Source organism: Echinops telfairi, unplaced genomic scaffold (assembly GCF_000313985.2).
Source record: "Echinops telfairi isolate 266 unplaced genomic scaffold, ASM31398v2 ScPeMD7_7468;HRSCAF=8506_0, whole genome shotgun sequence".
Classification (NCBI taxonomy): domain Eukaryota; kingdom Metazoa; phylum Chordata; class Mammalia; order Afrosoricida; family Tenrecidae; genus Echinops; species Echinops telfairi.
The window spans coordinates 41661744-41688171 of NW_022111369.1; the positions used below are offsets into that span (position 1 = coordinate 41661744).

Below are 26428 nucleotides of genomic sequence, written 5' to 3' on the forward strand. Positions count from 1 at the left end.
TGCCATTTAGATAGTTCATAAAAGAGCATAGTATTCAAGGCAGGCATTTTTGAAATAAGCTAATCTATTGTTTGGTTTTAATTAAACTCCAGGGGATATTACTAACTTATGGTTTAAAAATAATCTCAGAACAATAGTTTCAGAGGGTCATCTGACCTCCATGATTCTAGAAAGTCCAGAGTCCGCGACGATTTGAAAATTTCTTCAGTAGTTTCCCCAGTTTTTGATGCTGATTCTTCTATGAAAACTTTGATGACAATATTCAGTAACAGCCACTGAGCACCATCCACTTCTGGTTTGAGGGCAGAGGAAGCAGTTGTTCATAGAGTCAATTACCCAAATTCCATATTTTCCTCCTACTCCTGACTCTGCTACTTCCTCTGGTGTTCTAGGCGAATAGAGCAATTGTTGTGCTTGACAGCTTTCAAGTCCTCTGACACTGTGCCCCAAACTGAGGTAGCATAGAAGCACTAAACATTTAATTAGGCCAATTAGTTGGGATGTCCCATGAAACCATGACCTCAAACCAAGGAACCAAATCCCAAGAAGTGTTTGGTGGTTGTGCATAAGCATCCTTGGTAGCTATTCTTTTTGGGGCAATTTACAAAATATATATCTATCATACAACTTTTGCCAATTCAATATTTTGCAGACATACAAGTTATTGGCAGCAAGTGCAATGATCATCTGTGAATCTATTCTTTATATTGCATCTATTCTTAATATTGCAATTTTTTAATTACACTTAACCCTTCTCTCCCATCCCCTCCACTTTTTTTAGCCACTAATATGAGAGGGTTTCAAATATTTGTGGGAAAATGGAATTAATACACAATAGAAAAGTTTGAGACCCCCACCATCAATTTTGTTTTCTATACATTGGCCTTTTCTTATCTTTTTATATAAGGGAGGTCAAACAATAGCTGACTCTGTGACTGACTTATTTTGATCAGCATAATACCTTTAGGATCTCATTTATCCTAGTGGCTTAGGATTATAGTGTGTGCACGTCCCACATTGTGTTTGTCCATCCTGCTGTTGATGGGTATTTAAATTGTTTCTCCCTCTTAGATATTGTGAATACGGTTGCAGTGGACATTGGTATGCCAGTCTTGTGAGCCAATGTTTTCAGACTTGGGGTCACATACCTAGGAGTGGAATCCCTTGGTCCTTTGGTAGCTCTATTTTATGATTCCTAAGGTATGGCCACAATTTACCATAGCAACTCATGCAGCAAAGGAAATGGGTTCAAATTTCCCCTCATCCTCACCAACATTGCTTCAAATTTGTAGCAATTATAAATTAAGGTATTATAAACCTTTATGTATAAGCTTTTATATTGACATGTTTCCTTTGGGTAAATACCTGGGAGCATGATTACTGGATTGAATCGTAAAACGATTTTTAGTTTTTAAGAAAGCTGCTCGCCGGTCTTCTGAAGTGCGATCCGCCAGCAATGAACGGCAGCCTGTTGCTCACCATTCTCTCCGGCATTTGGTGGTGTCAGCCATTGGAAGTTTGCCCGTTCTACTAGGTGTGTCGTAGGAGCCCATTTTTGTTTGGAATTGCAACTCCCTAATGACATGTGGCATCAAACTTTTATGTTTACCTGTAATCTGTATAACTTCTTTGGTGAGGTTTCGCTTCAGATCTTCTGCCATTTTGTCACTGAAAGGCTTGTTTTTCTTTAGTCAAGCATGAGTTTTTAAAAGGATCGCATACCAAGTATATATGAGGCCCTTCCTGTTTTACAGATAAAGAAACTGAACAAAACTATTCAACTTAGCGCTTGGGAATTAGTAGAGGTGGCCTATTAGTTCTCTTGTCTTTTGCAGAGAGGAGCTCTGGTGGCATAGTGGTTATGAGTTGGGCTGATAACTACAAGATTAGCAGTTCAAAACCACCAACCACTTCTTGGGAGAAAGATGAGTCATTTAATTACTATAAAGAGTTAGTCTCGGGAATCTACAGGGCCAGGTTACCTTGCCCTCTAGGGTCACAATTGGTTGGAAACCACTCAAAGGCAGTGCTTTTTTTGAGTTTTGAGTTCTGTTGCAGAGAAGGTAAGAGCAGGAAGCAACATGTGGGAAGATTAGTTCTGCCTTCCTAAGTAGAGACATGTTGGTCTTTTTCTTATCTCCTGAGGCGTGTGTCAACGTGATCTGAATATACCCAAACCAGGGCTCCTTCCCACACCAAAAATGACTGAGAATGTGCTTTCAGCCAACTCTGCCATGTTCCACTCACATTAATGAAAGCCCACGCCCTACATGCAAAGTAACAGATGGGCTACATTGATGGCTTATGGCAGTGCATCAACATTAAAATGAAATTAAATCCATGCAACTCATTATATTGCATTTCCTGCTTTTAAAAAAAGAAAGGAAGAAAGAGGAAGATCATTAGAACAGCATCTTTTTTTTTTAATTTTAAAACTCTGGGGATACTAAAATGATGAATAGCAAAAATTGGTAACCATTTATTTAAACACAGAGCTATAATGCCTATGTCGTTTCAAATCAAAATTTAAGGTAAACCTATAAAGCAATGACCATAACTTTAAAAACAAACATAACAGAACTTTTACATCCTAGGGAATACAATCCCAGAGAGTTGTCTCATACTTGCAATCAGGATGCTGACATTGTTCAGTGGTTTGGGAATGCCTTCCGAAGCAGTTCCCAAATCATAAAAGGGTGGGCTCACTACTACATTTTTAACCAAAAATAATTACCTCTATTTTTCTTTTTTTTTAACCTCTATTTTTCTTAGCAGACAAGATCCTAAATGACTTTTAGCTTTTTTCAAAAATCAAGTCCACTTCCAAAGGATGAAATACTGCCACCCTTGAAGACATTCTAAAGAATATTCCATGGGCTTTGACATCCATTTCGAGGAGGAATTCTAATCATATTCTAAGGAAATATCAAGTCTCTCCAAAGGGAACTACTAAGTAATAATGTTCAACTAGATGTCTTGTGAGTCTCTAGTGAGTCTGTAAAAAAAATCAATAACCTTTGCTATTTTACCGTTGCCCACTTAAATAACCAACTTGCAAAAGCAATCAAATATTATTTGGAGCAGGTGCTTGCAATTCTCTTCCAGGGAAATGCCTCCATATTGATAACGTTCTCTGTCTTGACCCCTAGGAAGGCAAAGGGCACGTCAGAGAAGTCTAGCTGTCTGAGGTGACTTCTTCTGATTGGGGTCTCTGCTTCGATTTCCACTTCTTTCTCCAGCACGGCTGCAGTCTGCAGGTGCTCAAGATGAAAACGTGAGCTTGGGCAAAGGGCACCCAGTGTTTGCTCATTCATCGGATGTGCTCAGGATAATCTCATTTTAATGCCTTCCATACTTATTTCAAGCTAGAAAAGCACACCTCTGTTAGACAATGTGGATTAACCAGACAGTGAGCATGTGCACAGGAGTCTCCTGAGCAAGGGCGGATGGGAATGTCACCAGGTGAGCCACCCCTGTGGTTGAGCCTCCACTGCAGTCTTGCACAAAGGAAAAGTTTCAGGCACAGAGGGCCAAGACAAAGTTCGGGCTGGATTCTATGACTGCATCTTGATATTATCTCTCACATTTCAGCAAATCGTCCTCTTTCTCTGTAATGAAGTGGCCTTTCTTGTACCTGGTTTCTCATTCCTTTTCCTCTCTGTTTAATCCTTCACTTCCAAACGTGGCTGCCAGACATTTTGCCTGTTCTTTTTTTCCCTCAAAGACCCGAGTTTTGGTCTCCTTGATCAGTGCTTGCAGTTTACAAGGAATCGGCCCCTGCTCTGCGCCATCAAGTGCTCCCTCTAGTTTCCCCCGGTTATCATGTGCTTCTCGAGCTGCGGCAGCTAAATGTGTAGTCCACTTACTGCCATGTTTTTCTGCTCAACAATAACAGCGTAAGGACATCAATTTTCTTCTGAGTACTAATTTGGCCACATCACTTTAGTTTCAGTAAGTTGTTTCCCGCTCATCAATATTTTGTAATATTGCTATTTGGTATTTGGATTTCCATTTACATCTAGCTCATTCCATTATTTGCTGCTGGAAGCTGCTGTCAAATCAACCCTGACTCCTGGTGGCTTTATGCGGCACGGGAAGAGACACTGCCCAGTTCTGTGCCCTCCTCACTATCATTAGCATATTTGCCCCCATGATTGCAGCTATTGTATCAATCTAGCTCAGGAGGAGTTGTGCGATTTTCATTGACCCTCTGTTTCACCAAACACGGTGTCCTGCTGCAGTCATTATTTAGGGTACTTTTTTTTTCATCCAAACGGATTGAATTTTTTTAAATGTTTACCATTAATGTTTATTGACCTTTCATGAAGGGAGATTGGCGGATCACTAGAACTCTCACTGGTCATATCGGAGACCTGAGCTTCGTTCTCAACCAAGTACATCACACGGATAGCCACCAGCCATCTGGCAGTGGAGGCTTGTGCACTGCTATGATATGGAACACGTTTCAGGGGAGCTTCCAGGCTCAGACAGACTAGTGGAAAAGGCCGAGTGATTTACTTATGAAGATCAGCTCATGAAAACCATAGGAACCAAAATGGTCTCATCCACAATTGATCCAAAGGATGGTGTAGGACTGGGCTGTATTTTGAGCCACTGTGCAGGCAGCCACCACGCGCTGAGGGCTGGCTGGCTTGATGCAGTTGACAACAAGAAATGTTTCAGAGTGGCCTGCGAACATACCTGGTATACTTTTGCCCTTTGATGTATTGAAGATCTCTTTTCCACCCAGCACTTATTTTTTTAAATAATAAGAGTAGTAATCATAATAGTACTTACTATGTTGGAAACCCCTTCTAAGTATGTTAGCTCATGGCACTCTCAGAATAATTCTATTCTGAAGATGAGGGGCATAAAAAACTTAGCCTATGTGCCCCCAAATGTGTAGCTAACTCGGTGGCAGATCAGAGCTCACTGAGTTTGGCTGTTAAGTCTATAATCTAATCATATCTTTTAAATATTTCTAAAATATTTGGGGGGAGAAAGGTGTGTTATTTTTTCCTTCTCTATGGTCCTTTTGTATTTTGAAGTACATTTTTTCCCCTGAATCTTCTAGCCATCATCTAACCTAAACCTCTTTGCTATGCAATGACCGTTGGTGGATATATCTGTAAATCTAAACTGACAGATAAAAAAAACCCCTCTCAATGCTATTAATTCGATTTGCCTTCCCCCAAACAGGACTCCAAAGCTCGTTCAGAATATAAATAGGGGTGGTGGTTTCCATCAGAAAGCCCAGGCATCAGGAAGGTCAGGAAGCAGACAGTACCTGAAAGCGGAAGGAGTCGCTTTGAGTTGGGGCCCCCGAGTGCCTATACCACACGATGCCTTCATTGATGTTTCGCTGGGTAAAGGTGCTTGTGGGGGTTGCTGTCCTCCCATCTGGCAGGTGCCGTCCTTCATCTGCTGGACTGTCTGCGGGCATATTAAGCAGAAGGACCACCTCCCCTAGGAGAGCACAGACCACACAGTTAGTAAGGATCTCTGGGAAAAAGAAACTAGTCATTCTCCTCCCTTCCACCAACCTACCCTCATCCTTCCATCTCTCCAACCATCTGTCCGAAAGAAATGCCATACCATGTTTTCAGACAGACCACATATGTCTTCTGTACTTATTCGTGGCGAGATAGCCCCCACTCATCTCCCCCAGGCAGTTCCGGCCTGGAGAGCTCTGCTGACTTGTTACAGCATATACAACAATTGGCATAGCGTGCTTACGGGAACAGGGCACGGCGAGAGGGTGTGGTTGGCCAAGAAAGGGAGAACGCATGCACTTTATGGTATAAAAAGATGGTCTTCCTTTATTTTGATGTAAGGTGAGTAGGAAGAAAGTTAACACAGAATTCCGTAGGTATTACTGAATCCATCTTTAGACACAGAATTCCCAATCTCATGGCTAAAAGAGCTACAAGTCATTCAAAGGCAATTCATGGATAAAGACGCAAACAGTAGTGAACACTGTCAATAAAATATTCCAGTAGCAGCCATTGAAGACATTAATTTCTAGCTACAACTTTTTGTATAACAGAAAATGCTGTACAGCCGGGGAAGTTTTGGTATAAATGCAAGACAAAATTAGAAAAAAAAATCAGAAGATATTATTGTTCGGAGAATTCTATCCAATAAAAATAAATGCTAACATTTACATGTATACGCCTGACATGTTCAAAGCACTTTACAAGGTGGTTCAAACTGAGCTCCTCCCCTCTGTGAGCTTCCTTAAGCCCTAAAGGCAAAAACCTAAGATCATCCAGTCAATTCTGACTCATAGGGACCCAGTAGGGCAGAGCAGACCTGCCCCACAGGGTTTCCAACTGCTGTAATCATCCCAGAAACAGATGGCACATCTTCCTCCCACACAGCAGGTGGTAGGTTCAAATTGCTAACCTGTTCATGTGCAAGGGCTTTAACCACTGCACCACCAAAACTCATGGAGCCTACTAGGCTCATTTGTAAACAAGAAGAATAGTACCTACCTCATAGGGTCTTATTAAGAATGTTGGTTACCCTTATCATTATGTGTTTTAATCCATCTGAAGGATTTTATTATCATCTCCATCTAATAGAGAGTTCTTTGGACTCAGAGAAGCCCAGGGTCACACAATGGGAGGCAGACAGGCTGGGATCCAGCAATGACGGTCACATCCTTGGTTGTGACGCTCTGGTGCCCATCATTCCCGGTAATGAGTTGAAATCAGTACTGACCCTGCTAACTGACTCCTTGTGGTTTTATCTTCCCTGTTCTTTAACTGTTATTAGAACTGAAATGAAGAAACCCAAAACTATACAGCAACAATTTGCTTCTAATGCTTCTTCTTCATCTGAAGCTTCTATCTTCTTTAAGTGAGATCACATACACGGAGGGTGTTTAAAAAAACTTAAATTTCACAAGGAGGATAATGAAGACCAAATAGAAGAATGGATGAGCTGCCGAAAACAGAAGCCATGTTCTCTCAAAAAATGCAGCTAAAAATAGAATGGGGAGCAGCCTCCTGCCTACTCACACAGCAAGAGGGAGTGCATGTGTGCACAAGCACAGGGGAGACGGAATTTTTCAAATATTTGGTAGACGCGTACTCAGATCTTAATATAACAGACACAGTGGACAACTGACTGCTAAACGCTAGAATTCCCTTTATATAACCATGTGCTGAATCAGCTCACCTTGATTTCATTCTTACGGTATGGCCCATTTGTACCTAAGTCACAAATTCGATTACCAGTCTATTATGGATTGCAGGACCCTAACTTCTGTGCCTGTGGAGACAATCTCATTTGGGAATCGGTTGTCTCTGTCATGTTAAATGAGGTAGGGTTAGTGGAGGGTACATCTGGGATAACCTCTCTTGAGACAGAAGAGATGAAACAACCCAGCAGAGATGGAGTCAGAGAGACGCACCATCGTCAAGTGGAGATCTCCGCGGAAGCGGAAGCAAGAGAAGACCTTCCTTCTGAGCCATCAGAGGGAGAAAGGTTTCCCCTGGAGTCAGCCCTCTGAATTCAGACGTCTACAAACACATTTCTGTGTGTTCCAACCATTGACCTGTGGTGAATTACAGCAACGCTAGAAAACTAAGGTAGAATTCGGTACTAGAAGAGTGGGTGCTGCTCTAACAGATATTGAAAACGTGCATGCAGTTTCTGGAACTGGGTGACGAGTACAGGCTGGAAGAGTTTGAAGGTGTCTCATAGTCAGTTGGCTCATAGGCATGTCAAAATTGGACACTGAATAAAGAAGGCTGAAGCATTTGAATTGTGGTGCTGGAGAAGAATACTGAACTTTCTGAACTGCTGAAAGGACAAACTGATCGATCGTGGAAAAAACATGGCCAGAGTGCTCCTTCGAGGCAAGGATGGCAAGACTTTATTTTACATACTTTGGAAATGTCAGGAGAGGCCAGTCCCTGGGGAAGGATATCTATCATGTTTGGTAACGCGGAGGGGCAGTGAAAAAGAGAGAGGCCCTTAGAGGGATGGACTGATGCAGTGGACGCAATAATGGGTCCACGCAGAGGAAGAACTGTGAGGACGGTGGGGGAGCGGGCAGTGTTTCCTTCTGTTGTGCATAAGGTCGCTATGGGACAACTGACTCAATGGTACCTAACAACAACTTCTTGCTTGGTGCCCCTCATCCCTTTTCTCCCTCCAATTTCTTCCATTTGTAAAGGTGATTTCTACCTTGTACCTGTTCCACTACTGGGATTTGGAAACAGGTAACTTGCATTCTAGATTTGACAGGCTCTGTATAAAGAGAATTGTCCCAGGGGAGAATACACCTAAAACCTCACCAATATTTTATTTAGAAGATGAGGCTTTGGATTTGGAGTTGATTCCAGACTTTGGGGACAATGGGATGGGGCAAATGTGGTTTGCACATGTCAAGAGCATAATTTCTCTTTTGCTAAAAGTGTGAAATGTTATGAATTTAATTATGTCGCCCAAAGTTATATACTATAAATCCTTAGCCTGACATTCATGGTCATACTCTTAATTTAGGAATGAGTTGTCTTCATTACATTAATGACGCAGGACTAGCGTAGGGTGTGTCTTGAGTCCATTCATTTTGAAATATCAAAGAGATTCTGGAAACCAGCAGGGCAGATGTGGGGTGAGGTGGATGCAAAGCTACGTGGAGCTCTCCAAGAAACGAGGAGGCAGAAGCACAAGAGACCAGGACCTTCCTCCAGAGCGACGGAGAGAAAGCCTTGCCTTCCCGCTGGCACACCGAACATTGACTGTGCGAACGAAATGCCTGTAGGGTAAAGCCACCCACTTGAAGCTGCTGTTCATAAACATGGTTTTCCAGCATGCAGACAGTTTAGGAAAGTACAATTGTGAAATATTCTGAAAGGAGATGTTTACAATGAATATGCAAACTGGAATAATAGGAACTATCAAAATGCCTAATATGTAGTATGCTTTATAACAGAAAAGCTAAACCATTTTCCCCAAAAAGACCTAGTGAGATAAACTTAGGATTTTTTAAAAAATCACTTCCATGTTTTACAGATTAACATGAGTCATAAGATACTTGTTCCGTTAATTTCAACTCAAATTGTCATGGGATATGTGTTAGGTGGTAATTATTATGCTAGGTCTTTCCAGAGTGGAGAAATCAGATAGGAAAGATCTCATCCTCTTGCTGAAGATCAGGGTCTAATGGACCAGATAAGAAGTAATAAACGAAACGGTTAGCTGAGGAGGGGAAATGGATGGAGAAGCTATTTGGAAGGAGTAAGATGGAGTCAGACTGAAAGGCTTTAATGTCATGCTAAGGAGATGAAACTACCCTTCTCATCAGCAATGGAAAGATTTTAAGGAGGTAAATCACATGAACTCACTTAGAATATAGAACTGTGTGATCATACTAAAATATCTGTAAGTCTCTAAGCCATCCTTATGTGCTACACATGGTTGGTGCCAGACTACTTCCCTAGAGGCTGCCAGTTCCAACCTACCCAAGGTGCATCTGACAGAAAGTTCTGGTCATCTACCTCTGAAATCTCAGCTCTTGAGAACCCCAGGAAGCACATTTCCACCAGGACATACATGGCATGGCATCGCCCTGGAAAGGAATGATCTCAGTGGCATCTAGTGGCGGGGATGGAGAGGGCTTAAAAGGCCTATTAAAGAGGCTAGATTTTATAAGAACTACAATAGTAGCTAACATTTATATAGATATTTTGAGCAATTAAAACATTTCTGCAGAACCCAAATGAAAAACGGATCAAGGGAATAGAAATAAAATTGGGAGAAAATGAACAGACAAAAATCACTGAGGCAAAAAAAAAAAAAGAGCTGCTGATATCAAGGGGCTCAGGAGGAGGGATAGTGTTTGGAGGTTGTTAATGGCAACAGCTGTACATGTCTCCTTGATATACTAGATGTGTGGATTGTTATACGTAAGAGCTCCCAATAAAATCATTTATTAAATAAAAAAGAAAAAAATCACTGAAGCAGTAAGCGCAACCAAAATTGACAAAGGTGGCTGTGGTGAGAAAGAAGAATCTAGAAGAATCACTTCTTAGTAGAGAAGTGATGGTGGCTGATAGAGAGGTGATTCCCAGCAATGGGCCTGAGAGCGAAGGATGGGCAGCCTGGAGGGCACATGACCAGTTCTGCATTGGGCGTTTCGAATAGAAGGTGCCTCTGTGACGCCTTGAGTAGACAGAGAGCCCTATCAGGTAGGGTGGAAACATTTGTGTAGGGTCTCACCTCTGCTTTTACCATAATATGACCCATCCCATGGGATGGCACTGTAAATATGTAAAAGTCTAGATTTTAAAAATGGAAAGCAATCTCTAGTTGGGAGTTCCTTTATAATGTATTCTATAGCTTAACCAAGACTTCTGAAAGAAAAATACAATAGATATTAAAAATGGCAGGTCCTTGGGCAGTACAAACTATTTGCACTCAATCACTAACTCAAGGCTGGTGGTCCAAGTTTACCCAACAGGGTCACCAAAGGGAGGCCCCTTGATCTACTTTGATAAGGATTACAGCCCAGAACCCCCTACAGTGCAGTTCTACTCTGTAACACACAGGACAACATGCGTTTTGGTGGGATTAAGAATTAGAATCAAATTTGAATCTCCATGGTTTATTTCTGGGTTGATATGACCTGTATCAAAGCTTTCTTAAGGTAGGCTAAATAATTTAGAGTTGGCAGTGTGCTGGATTAAGTCAGAGTCTCCCATAAATGACACTCAACCACCTCATTAAATTTACCATCAAGCCGTTGAAGTGGTTAAGGGCACACGGATCCATCAACTTACTCAAATTTAAGTTTTATAAACAATGGTGAGTCTGCAAATGGTTGAGCTCAGGCCCTTTGGTGCTACTATATAAGCAATTTACACCTAGTTCTGTGCCAAGGTCGGTTCTTCACACACAGCCCAACTTGAACATCCTAAATGAAATTCTCATCACTGGGAGAGAGAGACGTTCGTGGATTTGCAATGTCTTCTATTTTTCACCATTTCTTTTTTACTCTTGAATGGTTCCTAAGGGTGATGTTTTCTGATTATCAGTAATAGGGAGTTATGGAGACCAAGAAAGAGGATTATATTTATATGAAGAAGTTAATTAAGAGAGTTATAGCAAATAGGGGTCATAATCAAGCCTACATGGCATTTATCAAGTTGAAATGGGACACTCACGTGTACTTAAAAACCATTTAAATTAGGACTGTTATGTTTAATACATAGTGGCTGTCTCTAAGAAATCATAGAGCTTACTTTGACTTTTAATTAGCAATATAATGGCAGAGAATTTTTATCCATCAAAAGAGCCAAGATATTCATAGTTTAAAGGACTTAAAAAATATCTAGCTTAAACTGAGTGGTTGAAAGTAGGTGGGAAAAAAGATGTTTATTAATTGCAAATGGAACAACAGTCATGAGAAATCTGTTAACCAACGTGAACGTCACTTGAACATGGACACAGTGATATCACGTACCTCCTGATAATGATGATGTACTGAGCAAGGGCACAATATCATTTCTGTATGGACTTGCCAAAAAGTCTGACCATACACTAATGAAAAGAAATCATCAGACAAATCCAAATCGAGGGATGTCTAGGCCACAGGAGGCATGAGGAGCTACCACAGATGGAGACAGCAGAGGGGGTACCACATTTAAACGCAACGTGCAATCCTGGATCGGGTTGGAAAAGGGACATTACTGGGAAAACTGGAAACACTGAATAAAGCGCGTGGATTAACTAATAGTGGTTGCAATACGAACGCTCACTTCCTGGTTTCAAACATCGTGCTATTGTTATGTGTGATGACATGCATGCCGTATGTATGTGTCTGATGTTAGGGGAAGTTGGGTAAAGGGTATTTAGAAGACCCCTATACCATTTTTGCAATTTTCCAGTATACTTAAATTTTTAAAAATTTACCTCGTCCTACTGGTCTAGTGAGCTACACATTGGGTTGCTAACAGCTAAGTTAGCAGTTTGACTCCACAAATTGCCACAAGGCAGAAAGACACAACAGTCTGCTTCTTAAAGACGTGCAGCCTTGGAAACCCTCAGCAGATGTTCTACTCCATAAGGTCACTGTAAATTCAAATCAACTTGATGGCGTAGGTTTGGGTTTGGATTGAACCTCTCAAGGAAACTTGTGACCCAAGGGGGTACGTTGGCTGCTTAAGAGTTACGTGGTTACAGTGAATCATGCCTGACAACTCGACTGGATGTCAACCATAATAGCAGCAATATCCATACTCATCTCTGTGCTTATTGGACATTACTTTAATTTGCATCTTGTACAAAAGTTCGTTCATTACAGAAAATATTTAACTTTAAATTTGTCAAAAAAATGTTTTACTTCTGCGAGTTAATGTGCCAAGTGAATTGCTACTTTTGATAATTATGATTTTCATTTTGGATGATGTATTTGCTCTTTTTTAAGAATCTATTTGTTCATTCACTATTTTAAAGCATTTGCTCTTTCCTACAGCTTCCGTTTCTTTGACATATGCTTACTTCATCGTCTCTATGAGGCTGTGCCTTTATTTGAAATTCTTGACATTTTAATCCTGCTGTTTATTTGGTCATGGTAATTGTTTCTTTAAATGCCTGTAATTTTAAATTCTGAGTTAATCTTCAGGGAGGTTTCATCTGTATGGCCTAGCTTAGGGGGGAGATCTTTCACAGAGGTTTCTAATCATTTCTGCCTGGTACTCGCATACCAAGGTGATTCATTTACATAACAATATGTCACCCATGGGCTGGTTCTCTCATACCACTCACATAGTGTGAAAGTCAACTCTAGGTCTGAGACTGTACTAGGCCCCAAGTTCTGGGTTCTCAACAAAGACTATATGACCTCTGTGTGAACCAAAAGCAAAGTCAGGCTGGTTTCTTCACCATCTCGCCATCCCAGTGGACTCTGATTCTGTCCCTCTAACTGAAGGTATGTCTTCCAGTGTCCTGGCTTTACACAGGACCTTACTCCCCCACTCTCTCTCTACTCTCTTCCTACGTCCCAAGCCTGTGTTAAGGAGACACACACACACCTTCTTCAGGGAAGTTATGCAGCAGCTCAGGCACATCTGAAGCTTTGGATCAGTCCCTTTTAGTTTCCCGCACCAGGAGACTTCCTCCCAGTCACAAAGAGGTCAGTTAGGAACCCGTGGTAATTTCTGTTGAATTGTCTCCAGTATTTTTGGTGATGGTGGAAAGAGACTCTAAGGTTATGTTAGTCCACTCTTGCTGAAAGTGCAAACCACAACGACCATCTCGAAGAACATTTTAGATAATTTTTAGAATAGTCTCACCAAGAAGAAGGCTCGTGTTGTTCTGGGATGGACCCAAGGTGCGATTAAAACCTGATCTCCAGAAAAGCTGATATATACACGGGGGCTTCAAAGTTCATGGAAAATGGAATGAAAAGATAATGGAATTTTCCCACCAGCTCTTTGAAGCTCCCATGTAGCCAGGTTACTTTTCACAAGAAACATTCCTTCCGTTTTTTAATCTATGATGTACTTTGGCAATTTAAATCCAATGGTTTTATATGTACACATGCAATGTGAGAACATGATTACCCAGTGAGGTATGGAGCGCTAAGCTCACTGGAATCACAATGGTGCTGTTGGGCACATACAAATGCCATACTAGGCTAAGATGGCTAATTGCAAGGATGAAATTGTGTCAAAGGGAAACAATTACCAAACTGGGGATAGTCTGGTGTGATTTTGTAGACGATGTCTGAGGCACTGGCACGTGGCGCTTCCGCCTGTAAGATTCTGTTGGTAATCTGCAGCATCCCGCCTTCTGGAACCCACACCATTGAATTGGCCACAAGACGAAGTCTTCCATCATTCTATAGAATAAGGGGGAAAAGTACACAATTAAGTTCAAGCAAAATCAGAAAATACCAGCCCTTTAAAACGTTAAGTTATTGGGTGCAACTATTACTACACATCATCTAATATGTAGGAGACATTCCTAAGTTTAGAGCCACAATAAATGTGTTTCATATACGCTTGACTATTTGTGTGTATCACGTGCAGAGATTTGGATATGGCTATATAGATTCACGTATATGCACACATATGTACACATATACAGATGCATGCATATCCGTGTACATGAAACATAAGCTAATAATTCATTCCACACCAAAAGCAAAACCAAAATTCAATGCCATTGAGAGGATGCCAACTCAAAGCGGCCCTGTGTAGGGCAAGGTAGAATTGCCCCACTGGATTTCCGAGACTGTACTCTTTCTGGGAGTAGAAAGTTGTATCCTTCTCCCATGGAATGGCTGGTGATTTTGAACTGTGGCCCTTGGTATTAGCAGCTTAAAGCTCTCTCTTTCTTGTATTTGTCCATCTACCTGTCCTTCCATTCTACCTCCCAGCCTTCAAGAAATATTAAGCATCTCTCATCTCTCTAGGGCAAAGGAAGAAGCCTTGATGGCAGAGTGGTTACACATTGGCTTGTCCACTGCAAGGTCGGAAGTGAGCCCACCAGCTGCTCTGCTGGAGCAAGAGGAGGCTTTCCGCTCCCGGGAAGACTCATAAGCCCCGTGGGTAGCGCTCCTCTGCCCTAAGGGACCACCATGTGCCAGAATCCACTTGATGGAAGTGAGTTTGGGGTTGTTTTGTTTGTAAGTTTGGGATTGTAGGATAAAGGAATCCTGGTGGGGCAATGGGCTAACTGTTGGGCTGCCGACCATAAGGACCGAGGCTCAGACTCATTCACAGCTTTTCAGGAGAAACATGAGCCTGTTTGGTCACATGAAGATTCACAGTCTCAGAAACTCTCAGGGACCTGTGAGTTGGATCGACTCAATGGTGGTGGGTTTGTTTGGGGAGTATTAAAGGGCAGCTAGAGGCCTGGGGTGGAAAAGGATGGATGAAACAGACATCCCTTTCAGAACGTTTAGTCCAATGATGAAGTCCGCAACGTCAACAAGTAGTATGCTTGTGCCAGGTGTTCTGGGAATGCAAAGGAAGGTGCTTCTTTGGGGGCATGGAGGCTCAAGAACCTTTCCTTTCATTTTATTCTTGAATGAAAATAATCAGGAATTTCATGATAGAGAAATGATAGAAAAACTCACTCTGGGCAGAGGGCTTAGCATAAGCAAAGGTGAACACATTAGACAATACACGGTGTGGTTAATAAAATGTCCAAGCACCTGATGCAAGCAGTGTAGGGAACTGGGGGGTGGTGGTGGTATTAAAAAGAGAAAGGACACCACAAGATTGAGGCTAAGCCAAAAGTTCCAGTTCATCTTGTAAGCAATGCCGAGTTAACACTGGCCTTCAGAGAAGGGAATTGGGTGATGGAATCTGAGTTTTACACAGACAGGCTCCAGTGGCAAGAGACAGATTTGAGATGCATCTGGAGCTGTAGAAACCATTTAGCAAGTTCTCGTAATGGCTTGGTGAAAGAAGATGAGGGCCTACGAGAGCGTAATTGCAGAAAGAATGGAGTATTGGAAATTGACTGCAGACGCTCTACAGAGGCAGGCTTGGCAGCCCTTGGAAGATGATTGAACGTGAAGCCTGAGAAACAACAGTTGGGACGAGTTGGCTGAAGAAACCCTCCATCTATTTAGCACTCCTGAGAAGACAACCATTTTAATTGCTGGCGCTAATGTCATTACAGCACACTGCCGTTCCCAATTCCACAGCCTCCTAATTGACATTTTCGACAGAATGAGATAGCGAGGCTGCTGGTGTGCAGTTTTCAGTTTGTTTCAATACTTTAAAAATCAGTAAATTCTGGTTTTTTAAAATCAGGCATTTCAGGAGGAGTATTTTTCTAAATTATTATTACTTTCAAATATGCGCAAGCAGCACTCCCGGAGGAGCATATGCTGAAGAGAAGACAGCAAGGATTCCTTTGCAGTCCCTTAGCACGTGGGCCTTTGCCCCTCCCGGGAGGCACCCGTGGCTTTTTCACCACTGGCACCAGGAGACTGACCCACAAGTGCCTGAGAACACAACAGCAAAGGCACTTTCTAGTCTACTTGATGCTGAGCAGCTCACTCCCAGAGAATTTTCTGGTTTCTCAATCAGCATAGCACACTAGTTACGAAAACATCAAAAGTGTCTCAGAAATTTTGCATGTGATCTCCCAGGATTCGGGGGGTGGAGGGGGGAGGTCCCACTAACACTTTAAGCAGTTTTATCTAACAGAATATACTTGGGTGCAGGTTTCTTAGTTGCTTCTAATAGGAGGAGCCTAGTCAGCTTTGATTACGGTGATGGAGGTCATTCGCAGACCAACCACCACGTGACTGGACTAAAGCGGCCAAGAGAGGTGTCCCATTTCAGGTGTGTGAGCCCTGTCCTATAACCCAAACACACTCTGCTCTCCATCGGGACTAGACTTCATCAATCACGTTCTCGGCAATTCCTGTTGGAGTGCTACTTTTTAGGACAGAGGATTCCTCCTCACTCCAATGTCCTGGTATCAGTAGCATTAAACACTGTATTATTCGTTCAGAATTTCAGGCCCCACCTCCTGAATCAGAATCTTCATCTGAACAAGATCCCCAGATGATGTGGCTGACGCTAACGTGTGAGCACCCCAGCCCGTGATAGAAATCATGGGGGCTCTGGAGCAGCGATCCTGGAAATTCACAGGTGGGCCTTTTAGCATCGATGTTGCAGCAGAAGACATATGCAGGCGTGTTGCTTCACCGGGAGTCCCTGAGCGGTGGCAATGCTTCGGCTGCCGACGGGAAGATTTGAGCCCACTTGCACACACCTCTGAGGAAAGGCCGGGCTGGCACTCTACTTCCCAAGAAAGCAACCACTGAAAATACTTGGCTGTGCAGTTACACTTGGACACCCAGGGGGTCCTCGATCAGAACCAACTCGGTGGCCACTGCTGCTGGTGGTGTAACCTAAATTACTTCTTTACAGTACTTAAGGAACAAATGATTCCACCCAGGGAAAACAATGGTAGTGGTCCCTACGTAGTATGAAGGCGAATTTTCTACAAGGATTGGGCCGAGGGAAGATCCAAGACTGGATGGGTAGAAGAATATAACTCATCTTTTCTACAGCTAAGTGGTCCCCAAAGGCCAAATTATTGCAAGGAAATTTTCCCAAGGATCTAACATTGTGGCATTTGCCTTCTTCAACTTTGTTTAGGGAAGGGAAGGAGGCTGCACAATAGTGCATATAATCCTTCAGCCATCATCACCACTGACCATGTCCTGCCCGGTGTTTTATGTATTCTTCAGAGTCTCACATGAGCAATCAATGAAACCCCAATGAGTGGAACTGGAGGTGTGATTAAATGTGTTTTAAGTTACCCAGTTCTCCCACTCACTTCAGAGATGATGCTGTCAGAGGCTCTCGGATCAGCTCCTGGTGAGCTTGTCTAGAACAGAATCCAGGGTGGGCCAGTCCTGTGTTAGCCTCAAAAGCGTTGGTGAGTTTGAGCCCCTTGTTGTAACCACGCTGTCAGTCTCTCTCCTGGATGGTGTCTCTCCTTTTTGCCAACCCTCGACTTTCTCAAACATGTCCTTTGCTAGCAATTTATTAGGAATATGAAAAGATTGGTAACCGAGTCTGTTAGGGTAACAATATTTAAGTTCAAGCCAAAAGTGAAGTGTCATTCCTCCATTTTGCTTTTCTAATTCTAGGTCTTTGCACAAAATTTCACCCTAACTTCTTACTTTGTCTTCTCAAGCTACCCTTTGAAACGTTCTGTTCAGCTCTTTGACTTGTTTTCTTTCGGTTTCTTTATTAAGAGCAAGTTTCAAAGCCTCTTCTGACACCCACTCTGATCTTCTCATTCTTTCCCGTCTTTTTCGTGGCTTTTGGCTTTCTTCATGCACAGCATCTTGATGGCCTCCCACGGCTCATCAGGTCTCCTGTGATTAGTGTCCAATGTGTTACATCAATGAAACTGCTCTTGAAAAGTTCTTGAGACTCAGGTTAGGCTCAAGGTCGTATTTTGGCTTTCATGGACTTATTTTGATTTTCTTCAGCTTCAACCAGAATTTACCACATATACTCGTGTATAAGCCCAGCTTTTCAGCACATTTTTAAATGCAGATTTTGTGGTGAAATTAGGTGCCTTGGCTGATATTCTGGTCAGCTTATACTCAAGTATATATGGTACATATAAACAATTGATGGTTGTTTCACCGTCAGCCCCACAATATAATTTTACTTAGTCTATAGGGAAAATACCTTAATTATCATGGGCTTATTTATGCAATAGTGCTTAAAAGTTAATTGTATGAGACAACAGGGATTTTGAGAAGGAATCATGCTGGGGAGAGATGGCAGATATAAGGCGAATTCACATGCTCTTTACCAAGATAAAGAGAGAGTGAAAGACAACTGGACTATTTTTTTGTGTTTGTCAGCCTGGGGGCAATGTGAGTCTCAGAAGCTTGCTTTTTTGGTCATGAGCAATATAGAAACTTCTCCCCATATAGATTCATAGATTTCAACTGTTTTGCATATATATGTAGACATACACAATTAAAGGCTTTCCACATACATATATAGATGTGTATATCGACACACAAATACATATATATATATAAACAGTCTCCTCTTTCTCTCTTGAAGCAATTGGTGGTTCAAATGGGTGACCTAGCAGTCCACAGTCCAGCACATAACCGACACCAGCAAGGCCAGCTCGCTCTCGCTCTGCGTGTTTCTGTTTAAGGAACATTTTCTCAGCGTGTACTCTGAGCAATGCCTTGCAACCACCACTGTCCATGGAATTCCGATTCACGGTGACCGCACAGGGCAGAGCTGAAACTGCTCGTTAGGGTTTCCAAGACGCTATCAATCTTTGTGGAAGCAGCCAGCCTCATTCCCCACCCTACAAATGAAAGGTAGATTTGAACTGCAGGTCTTGCAGCCCAACGTTTAGCCCACTGTGCACCAGGGGCTCCCCACAAGATATAAAATTGAACTAGCTACGCCAACTTAAAGGAGGTGGAAATCATAACACACGGGGGAAATTTATTTATTTACAAGGCAGACAGGCCCTCTAAAAACAAATGCCTTTCTTCCGCTGTCGAGACCTGTAATTCTCATAAATTCACATCATTATCAAACTTGGTGCCTACAAGGCAACCAATGGGAAGTTGACCTTTTATGAAATTGAGGGAAACACAGCAGGGCTTTTAGCTGCACACAGGCTGAACCGAGGTCAGACAGGCAGAGAGGACTCTCAGCAATGGAATTTTCCATCCAGTTCACAGCACAACACTTGGGGGCTTTTAACACTAAAGCCTTACTCAGCTGTAGAAAGCAATTGCTCACATAACAACAAACGGGGTCAGAGAGATCATCAGATTTATTGCCAAAGTGGAAAAAAGAGGCATGATTTCCAGAGGCACCTTAATTAATGAGAAAGAAGGTAATTCCTCATAAGCCCCACAGAAAAGAGAAGCCCACCAATAAGAATGACTTTTTCCGGCCCACACTTCAGCCCTTATTAGATGTCAAATCACTTTAGAACCATATCTCTAGCAGCCTAGCATTTGGTAATCCACCCAATTAATGAAAGCCTGTTCAGCAAAGCATTCCTTAGTACGTTTTAATCTTTTGATTTTCTTTTGCCTCTCTCCCCCAACAAAACATGTCTCAACCCCAGCCCTAGTTCTATTTTCTCCTCAGTATAAGCCCGGAGGGTGGCAGTTGGGTTTCTCGCTGTCAGACTAAGGATAAAAATATAAATTTGGAGGACGTGGGTGCACAATTTGAAAAGCAAGGGTAGACTTGACAGCTTCTCCACTCAGACCTGGGTGGGCCCCCGCAGAGTCAGCAGAGGTGCTCCCAGGGCTTCTCAGGTGACCGGCGATCTCTCAGAAGGCAGGAGTAAGAGCCTTTGCATCTACCTGTCCATCTGAAAAACCCTTCTGAACTTCTGTGGTGTGCCCAACCCAGGAGAGTAGGCTAGACATCGTCCCGGTTCTCAGAGGCTTCCTTTTTATGTCCCTTCTTCTCTTTGTCCTTCTTCTACCCCCTTTCCATCTATCTTGTCAGGGTGGATGGTCCCAGGATGCATTTGTCTATCCATTCACTAGAAATCAGACTGCAACTCCAGGCTCAGTCCACTTACACTACCAGCAATTGTTAGCCAGGATCCAACTGCACTCCAAATTGAGACCACATTTAACCTCAGGGCATGGACTTGTGTGCCCCATCTTATGACAACTGTCTACTTGGGTGCTAGGAGGCTTAGGCTGACAAATAGCCTCACAAGCTAGGGTGAGTCCAAAGAGAAGATTCCAGGAGATGTGGGACCCAGGATGCTTAGACAGAACATGGAGCAATCGGTAAACTACTCGACCTTCATTCCGCTCACTAAGAGGGTGAACATGTATAAGACCAAAACACTGAAAAATACAGGCTAGAATAAAAGCCCGTAAGCACATGTGGGGAGTTAACTACATTTCAATTAAAATCACATCCCCAGCATTAAAACACTTTTGTGAACATAAACATTTTTAAGCCTTTAGTTTCCTATTTTGGAAATTGGAGATAAAAGTAGTGCAAACATAGAATGGCTGTGAGGATCAAGTGGGATTGTTCCTATCAACCACTGCCACCGAGTTGATTCCAACTCACAGCAAGGGTTTACAAGTTGAAATCCTTACTGGGAGAGACAGCCTCATCTCCACTCTAGAGTGGCTGGAGGGTTTTGAACCTCCAACCTTGGGGTTAGCAGTCCAACATCTAACCCACAGCACCACTCATTAGAATGCTTCACATTGACCGTTAGGGCTCAAAGTGAAAAACAAAAATCTTCCCCTCATAGAATATCCCTTTTAGAAGAATACAGCCCTAAACCCTTTATTCTAATCTTATTCACAGAAACACGAAGTGTAAAGATCTATCAAATAGATGTATGGAAAAGTACTGTGGGTTTCTAAAAGAAAAACTAATTTATATTCATGAAACATTACAGAAATCTTTTTCTTTAATGTTATTCATTTTATGATTGAGAATATACACAGAAAAATATGCAATAGAAGTTTTTACATGCACAATTCAGTGGCATTACATTCTTAGAGTTGTGCAACTATTCTTCCCCTTTTCTGATTAATATCCTCTTTTAATGATGACATTAAAGTAAACTCACTGCCTCCTAAGGCTCCTGCTTAATCTTTCAAGTTGCTATTGTCAATTCGATCCCAATAGACAATTCTTAAGAAGAACATAATGGTCAAGGCAGGCCCTTTAAACTGATTAAAATAAACCACTGTTCAGTTTGAAGAAGACTTTATCCCAGGATAATAATTTCTGGGATCCATCCACCCTCCACGATTCCCAAAAAGTCTACAGTACATAATAATTTTAAATTATGTACTTCAGCCCCACTCTCCTTTTGATTAGTATTGGTCAATGGAATCTTTCCTCAACAATTTTTTCAATAATGATAGCCATGCATCATCCAATTCTTCTGGTCCTAGGGCCAAGGAGACTATTGTTCATGGAACCAATTAAACCACACATTCCATATTCTCCTCCTATTTCAGACTCTTATCATCTCTGGTCCCAAAGAGAGACCAACTTTGCCTTACATGGCCACTTGCAAACTCTTAACTCCCCAAGCACCCAACAAAAATCTTGGAAGTAAAACAGTGGTACCAAACACATGGTTTTAGGCCAATGATCTGGGATGTCCCATGAAACCATGACCCTAAACCACCAAGCCCATGAGACATGCGGTCATGCTTAAGCAACGTCATCAAATACTCTTTTGTTTGGGGATGGTGGTGAGGGGAAGGGTGTGTGGCGGTCACATAATCTCCTGTCAACTTGTGAAGGATTGGAGTCTAGCCTGTCAATCAGGTCACAGCTTGATGACTTCATTTGGAGGTACCATGGAGATAAATAGCTGACTGGAGACCAGATACACCCTCCCTGCAAGACATTCCTGCTGACAAGACACATGGAGCTACGCTAGAGCCCTGGAGCTGGAGGAGCCACGTGGAGACCCCTGCCAGTGCTGAGATGTTTCCACTGCCACTGGATCCACAAGACTTTCCACCTCTTGGCCTGTGACATTACTAAATTTGGGGACATTGCATGTGTTGTGTGAGTCTGAAGAGGAATTTATAGTTTGGTATTAGACCTATGGGCTAATATCGGACTTATGGACTTGATCTGGACTGGGCTAGGATGTTTTCTCAATATACAATTGCTCTTTTACATAAAACTCTTTCTTGTACACATAAGAGTATCTCTGAATTTGTTTCTCTAGTCAACCCAGACTGACACAGGGTGTCATTGTTGTAAATAAATATATCACTTTTGCCAATTCAATTATTTTAGAGGTTACAGAATATTGACCAAAATTAAAATAGTTGGCCATGCAGCTTTACTTTAATGCAATTTTCCCATCATTACTTACTCCCCATGAATGGCTTACTATCCTCCTTCTAACTAGAGTCTCCGTAACTCCCACCAAACTATTGTGTTAAACCATGCAGATAGGGCTTATGTCCTCTTTTTCTGACAGGTGTAGCTAAGAGAAGGTGGGGGAAGACGCTGATAAGACTGCATAATTCAGTTGTGAGTGGCTGTTAACAGGGTTGTGATTAAAATAAACTTAGCATTAAAATTCGAGCATGGGATTCAGTACCAAAGAGCTACCTCAGTAGCAGGAGGAGGGAATCTTACCATCAGCAAGAAAGTAGAGTATAGCCTCTGGATCCCAAGATCCCTGCACATTAAACCTGCTTAGTCTAGTGACAGCAGAGCAGTGGCCCATAGCTGGGGTGGGGGGTGTGCTGGACAGACTAGGCTTTCCTGGGAAGGGGCAGCACCGGGGTAGAGAGAACAACCATGGGCGGTGTGGAAAGGTTGTCATTTTCTAGTCAGCAGCCCAGCTGCTTTTCAATTTAGCCCTGCTCCCTTGCTCCCTGTGGATGTTCACTGGACATGTGCCGCTGCAATCCTTATTTCTACAGGGTGAAGAATTAATTCACGTAGAGGGAAATTGCTGTCCTGAATGCATTTCGAGGAACAGCTACTGTGTTTATGAAGAAAATGCAGACTTTGGGAGTATCTGGTTAATAATAAAAAAGCATTAATTAAAAAAAAAAATTCTATGTTTAATGAAATGGAATGATTTCTTTCATCCTTTATACATTTATGTGTTTTAAAAAGTGCTGTTGCACACCTACTATGTGTTAGAAAAGGAACCCTCCTGGTATAGTGGGTTAAGTGTTGGGCTGCTAATCCCAAGGTCGCTGGTTCAAACCCACCAGCTGTTTGTGGAGGCAAAGATGAGGCTATCTGCTTCTGTAAAGATGTAGTCTCAGCAACTTCTGTGAGGGGCACTGTGAGAGGGACTGGGCTCCATGGCAGTGGAGGTGCGGAAGTGAGCACAGCTGACCTGTCTGCTGCTCTGATGGGGCGTATGTTCCAGTGTGAGACACAGGCAGCACCACACACATGTCCAGTGGTGAGCAGAGCTGTGAAGAGGGGGAAGCCAACAAATACAGGGACAAGGGAACAACAAGAGATCTAAAATCGATGGTGAGGAGGGCGTAGGATGCCTGGTGGGGCTTGATCAAGTGCAATGTAACTAAGAGGAATTACTGAAACACGAATGAAGGAGGAACATGATAGTGGGACAAGAGGAAAGTAAAAGGAAATAGAAGAAAGAAGTAGAAGGCAAAGGACCTTTACAGAGGTCTAAATACAGGCATGTACATATGTAAATATATTTATATATAATGATAGGAAAATAGATACATGCTCATATATTTATATGTTAAGTATTAAGGTAGCAGAAGGACATTGGGCCTCTACTTAAGTACTCCCTCAATTCAAGAACACTTTGTTCTAATAACCTGGTATTCTGTAATGCTTACTTTCCCAACACAATCGCTGAAACCAAAATGGGTACATAAACAAATGTGGTGAAGAAAGCTGATGGTGCCTGGCTATCAAAAGTTATAGCATCTGGGATCTTAAAGGCTTGGAGAGAAACAAGCAACCATCTAGCTCAGAAGCAACAAAGCCCACATGAAAGAAGCACACCAGCCTGTGTGATCATGAGGTGTTGAAGAGATCAGATATTAGGCATCAAAGACCCAGAACAAAAATCTTATCGATATGAATGAGGGTGGAGCGGAGACCCAAAGCCCATCTGTAGACAATTGGACATCCTCTTACAAAAGGGTCATAAGGAAGAGACCAACCAGTCAGGGTGCAGTATAGCACCAATGGAACATACATCTTTCCTTTAGTTCTTTAATGCTTCCTCCCCCGCACTATCATGACCCCAGTCGACCTCACAAATCCAGCTAGACCAGAGCATGGACACTGGTACAGATAAGAGCCCATAACACAGGAAACCTAGGACAGATAAACCCCTCAGGAGCAATAATGAGAGTAGTGATACCAGGAGGCTAAGGGGAAGGTTGGGGAGGGGGAGGAGGGAACCAATCACAATGATCTACATATAACCCAGGCGGGTGGACAACAGGAAAGTGGGTGAAGGAAGACATCAGACAGTGTAAGACATGAAAAAAATAATAGTTTATAAATTATCAAGGGTTCATGAGGGAGGAAGGGTGGGGGAAATGAGGTGATACCAAGGGCTCAAGTAGAAAGAAAATGTTTTGAAAATGATGATGGCAACATATGTACAAAGGTGCTTGACAGAGTGGATGGGTGTATGGATTGTGGTAAGAGCGGTACGAGCCTCCAATAAAATGATTTTTTTAAAGCAGTTGCTGTTGTTGCTGTTGAGTTGATTCTGAAATAGAGCTATGCTCCACATCGCTTTCATGGCTGTGAGGTTTCAAAAGCGACTCTCACATGACTCACAAGTTAGGAGGACCGTAAACATTCTCAAGTGCCGTGCCTTATGAAGAAGCCATGGCTGAGTAGTGGGTTACAAGTTGGGCTGTGAGCTGCAAGGTCAGCAGTTGGAAACCACCAGGCACTCAGCAGGAGAAGGATGAGGCGTTCTGCTCCTGAAACAGTTACAGCCTCAGGAGACCCCCAGGGGCTGTCCTAGCCTGCTCTGCAGTCACTATTCGTCGGAATCCACTCCTTGGCAGTGAGTCTGGAGGAGGTTTTGGTGCCTTCCAAATGAATCAAAATTCTACTGCTTGCTTTAGTAGTCAAAGCAACTAAAGTCCTCAAATGCCCTTCCACCTTGGGCCATCTCACACGCAGTGTGCGGTATACTAAATGGGGCTCCAAACACAGAGATCACAACCATGAGAGGGAAGCCCACTGGTCGTGTTCTGGAATCCTATAACAAGCTTTGGAAAGAACCAAGAAGGAAGAAAAGAAAACGTTCTAAGTCTGTCTAGACTTCATCGCTTCAGAACACACCCTCATCTGCTAAGGCGATGGCAAGGGGGGATAATTAGGATTTGCTAGAAGATGGCTACATGCCAACTTTATCTCATCAGCAGCCTTAAGTTACTCCCATCTATCTCGTACCCCCATCACGGTCTCCAGCACCAGAAAATAATGAGACACCAGCTTGAGAAACTAGCTAGCAGACCATATTAGATTCAGCTGCTCACCTTCACGATGATCAATCGCAAATTTTAAGGGATCGTTGTTGTGAAAGTGACAGGTGATTTCTAAACTGTCCTCAGCAAATCAATCTTTGCCACTAATCATGAGCGACACCTCAGTAGATACGGTTCTTTGGAATGAAAAGTTAGAAAAACCAATTTGTAAGTTTCCCAGTCTGCAACCATGGGAGAGTCAGTCCACTACAACTGAGCAAGGGAGCTTGCGTGAAATGTTATCATGAATCATGGTCAATAAATGGTTTAGGAAGTGAGGCATGTTGGTAGCATAGTGGTTACCCATTGGACTGTGATCTGCAAAGCTGGAAATTTGAAGCCATCAGCCACTGCAAGGGAGAAAGACAAGACTTTCTACTCCTATCAAGAGTTACCGTCTCAGAAACCCACAGGAGCAGTTCTACCCTGTCCTGTCCTGTCCCTGTGTGTTGGCACAACTTGATGGCAGTGACTTGGTTTTAGCTGGGAGGATTTCCCAAAGTGTGTGAGACTGATCCCATTGGTGGAATTCAAGAACAGTTTATGAAGTGCAAGGATGAACTTCTAGAAAGTGATTACATATTCATTCTATGTTAGAAAAAAGTATAATTCTACACTAAACCCATGATTTCACGTGAAATACTTTGATAGACATCACAGACTACAGCCTTCGATATAGGTTACAACAGAGTATAAAAAAAACAAAATTCCTCACAATTGAACTAATATACAACAATATCATGAGATAAGGAAAAGAGGTTGTCAAAGATTTTTAAAATTTTTGCTCCACAATCAATGCTCATGTTAGCAGCCATGAAGAAATCAAATGGCATGTAGACTTGGGCAAAGCTATTGCACAAGATGTCTTTAAAGTGTTAAAAAGCAGAGATGTCACTCTGAGAACTAAGATGT

At 42.5% G+C, this 26428-nt stretch overlaps 1 protein-coding gene across 1 annotated transcript in view; it reads right to left on the reverse strand.

The window, feature by feature from the left end:
- Positions 1–26428, reverse strand: part of FRAS1 (Fraser extracellular matrix complex subunit 1) — a 593853-nt gene that overhangs the window by 159559 nt on the left and 407866 nt on the right. The window contains exons 29-30 of the mRNA XM_013004822.2: positions 13702–13855; positions 5288–5466 (exon numbers count right to left, since the gene is read on the reverse strand). Coding sequence (XP_012860276.2) covers positions 5288–5466; positions 13702–13855 — 333 coding nt within the window. The remainder of the gene's footprint in view (positions 1–5287; positions 5467–13701; positions 13856–26428) is intronic.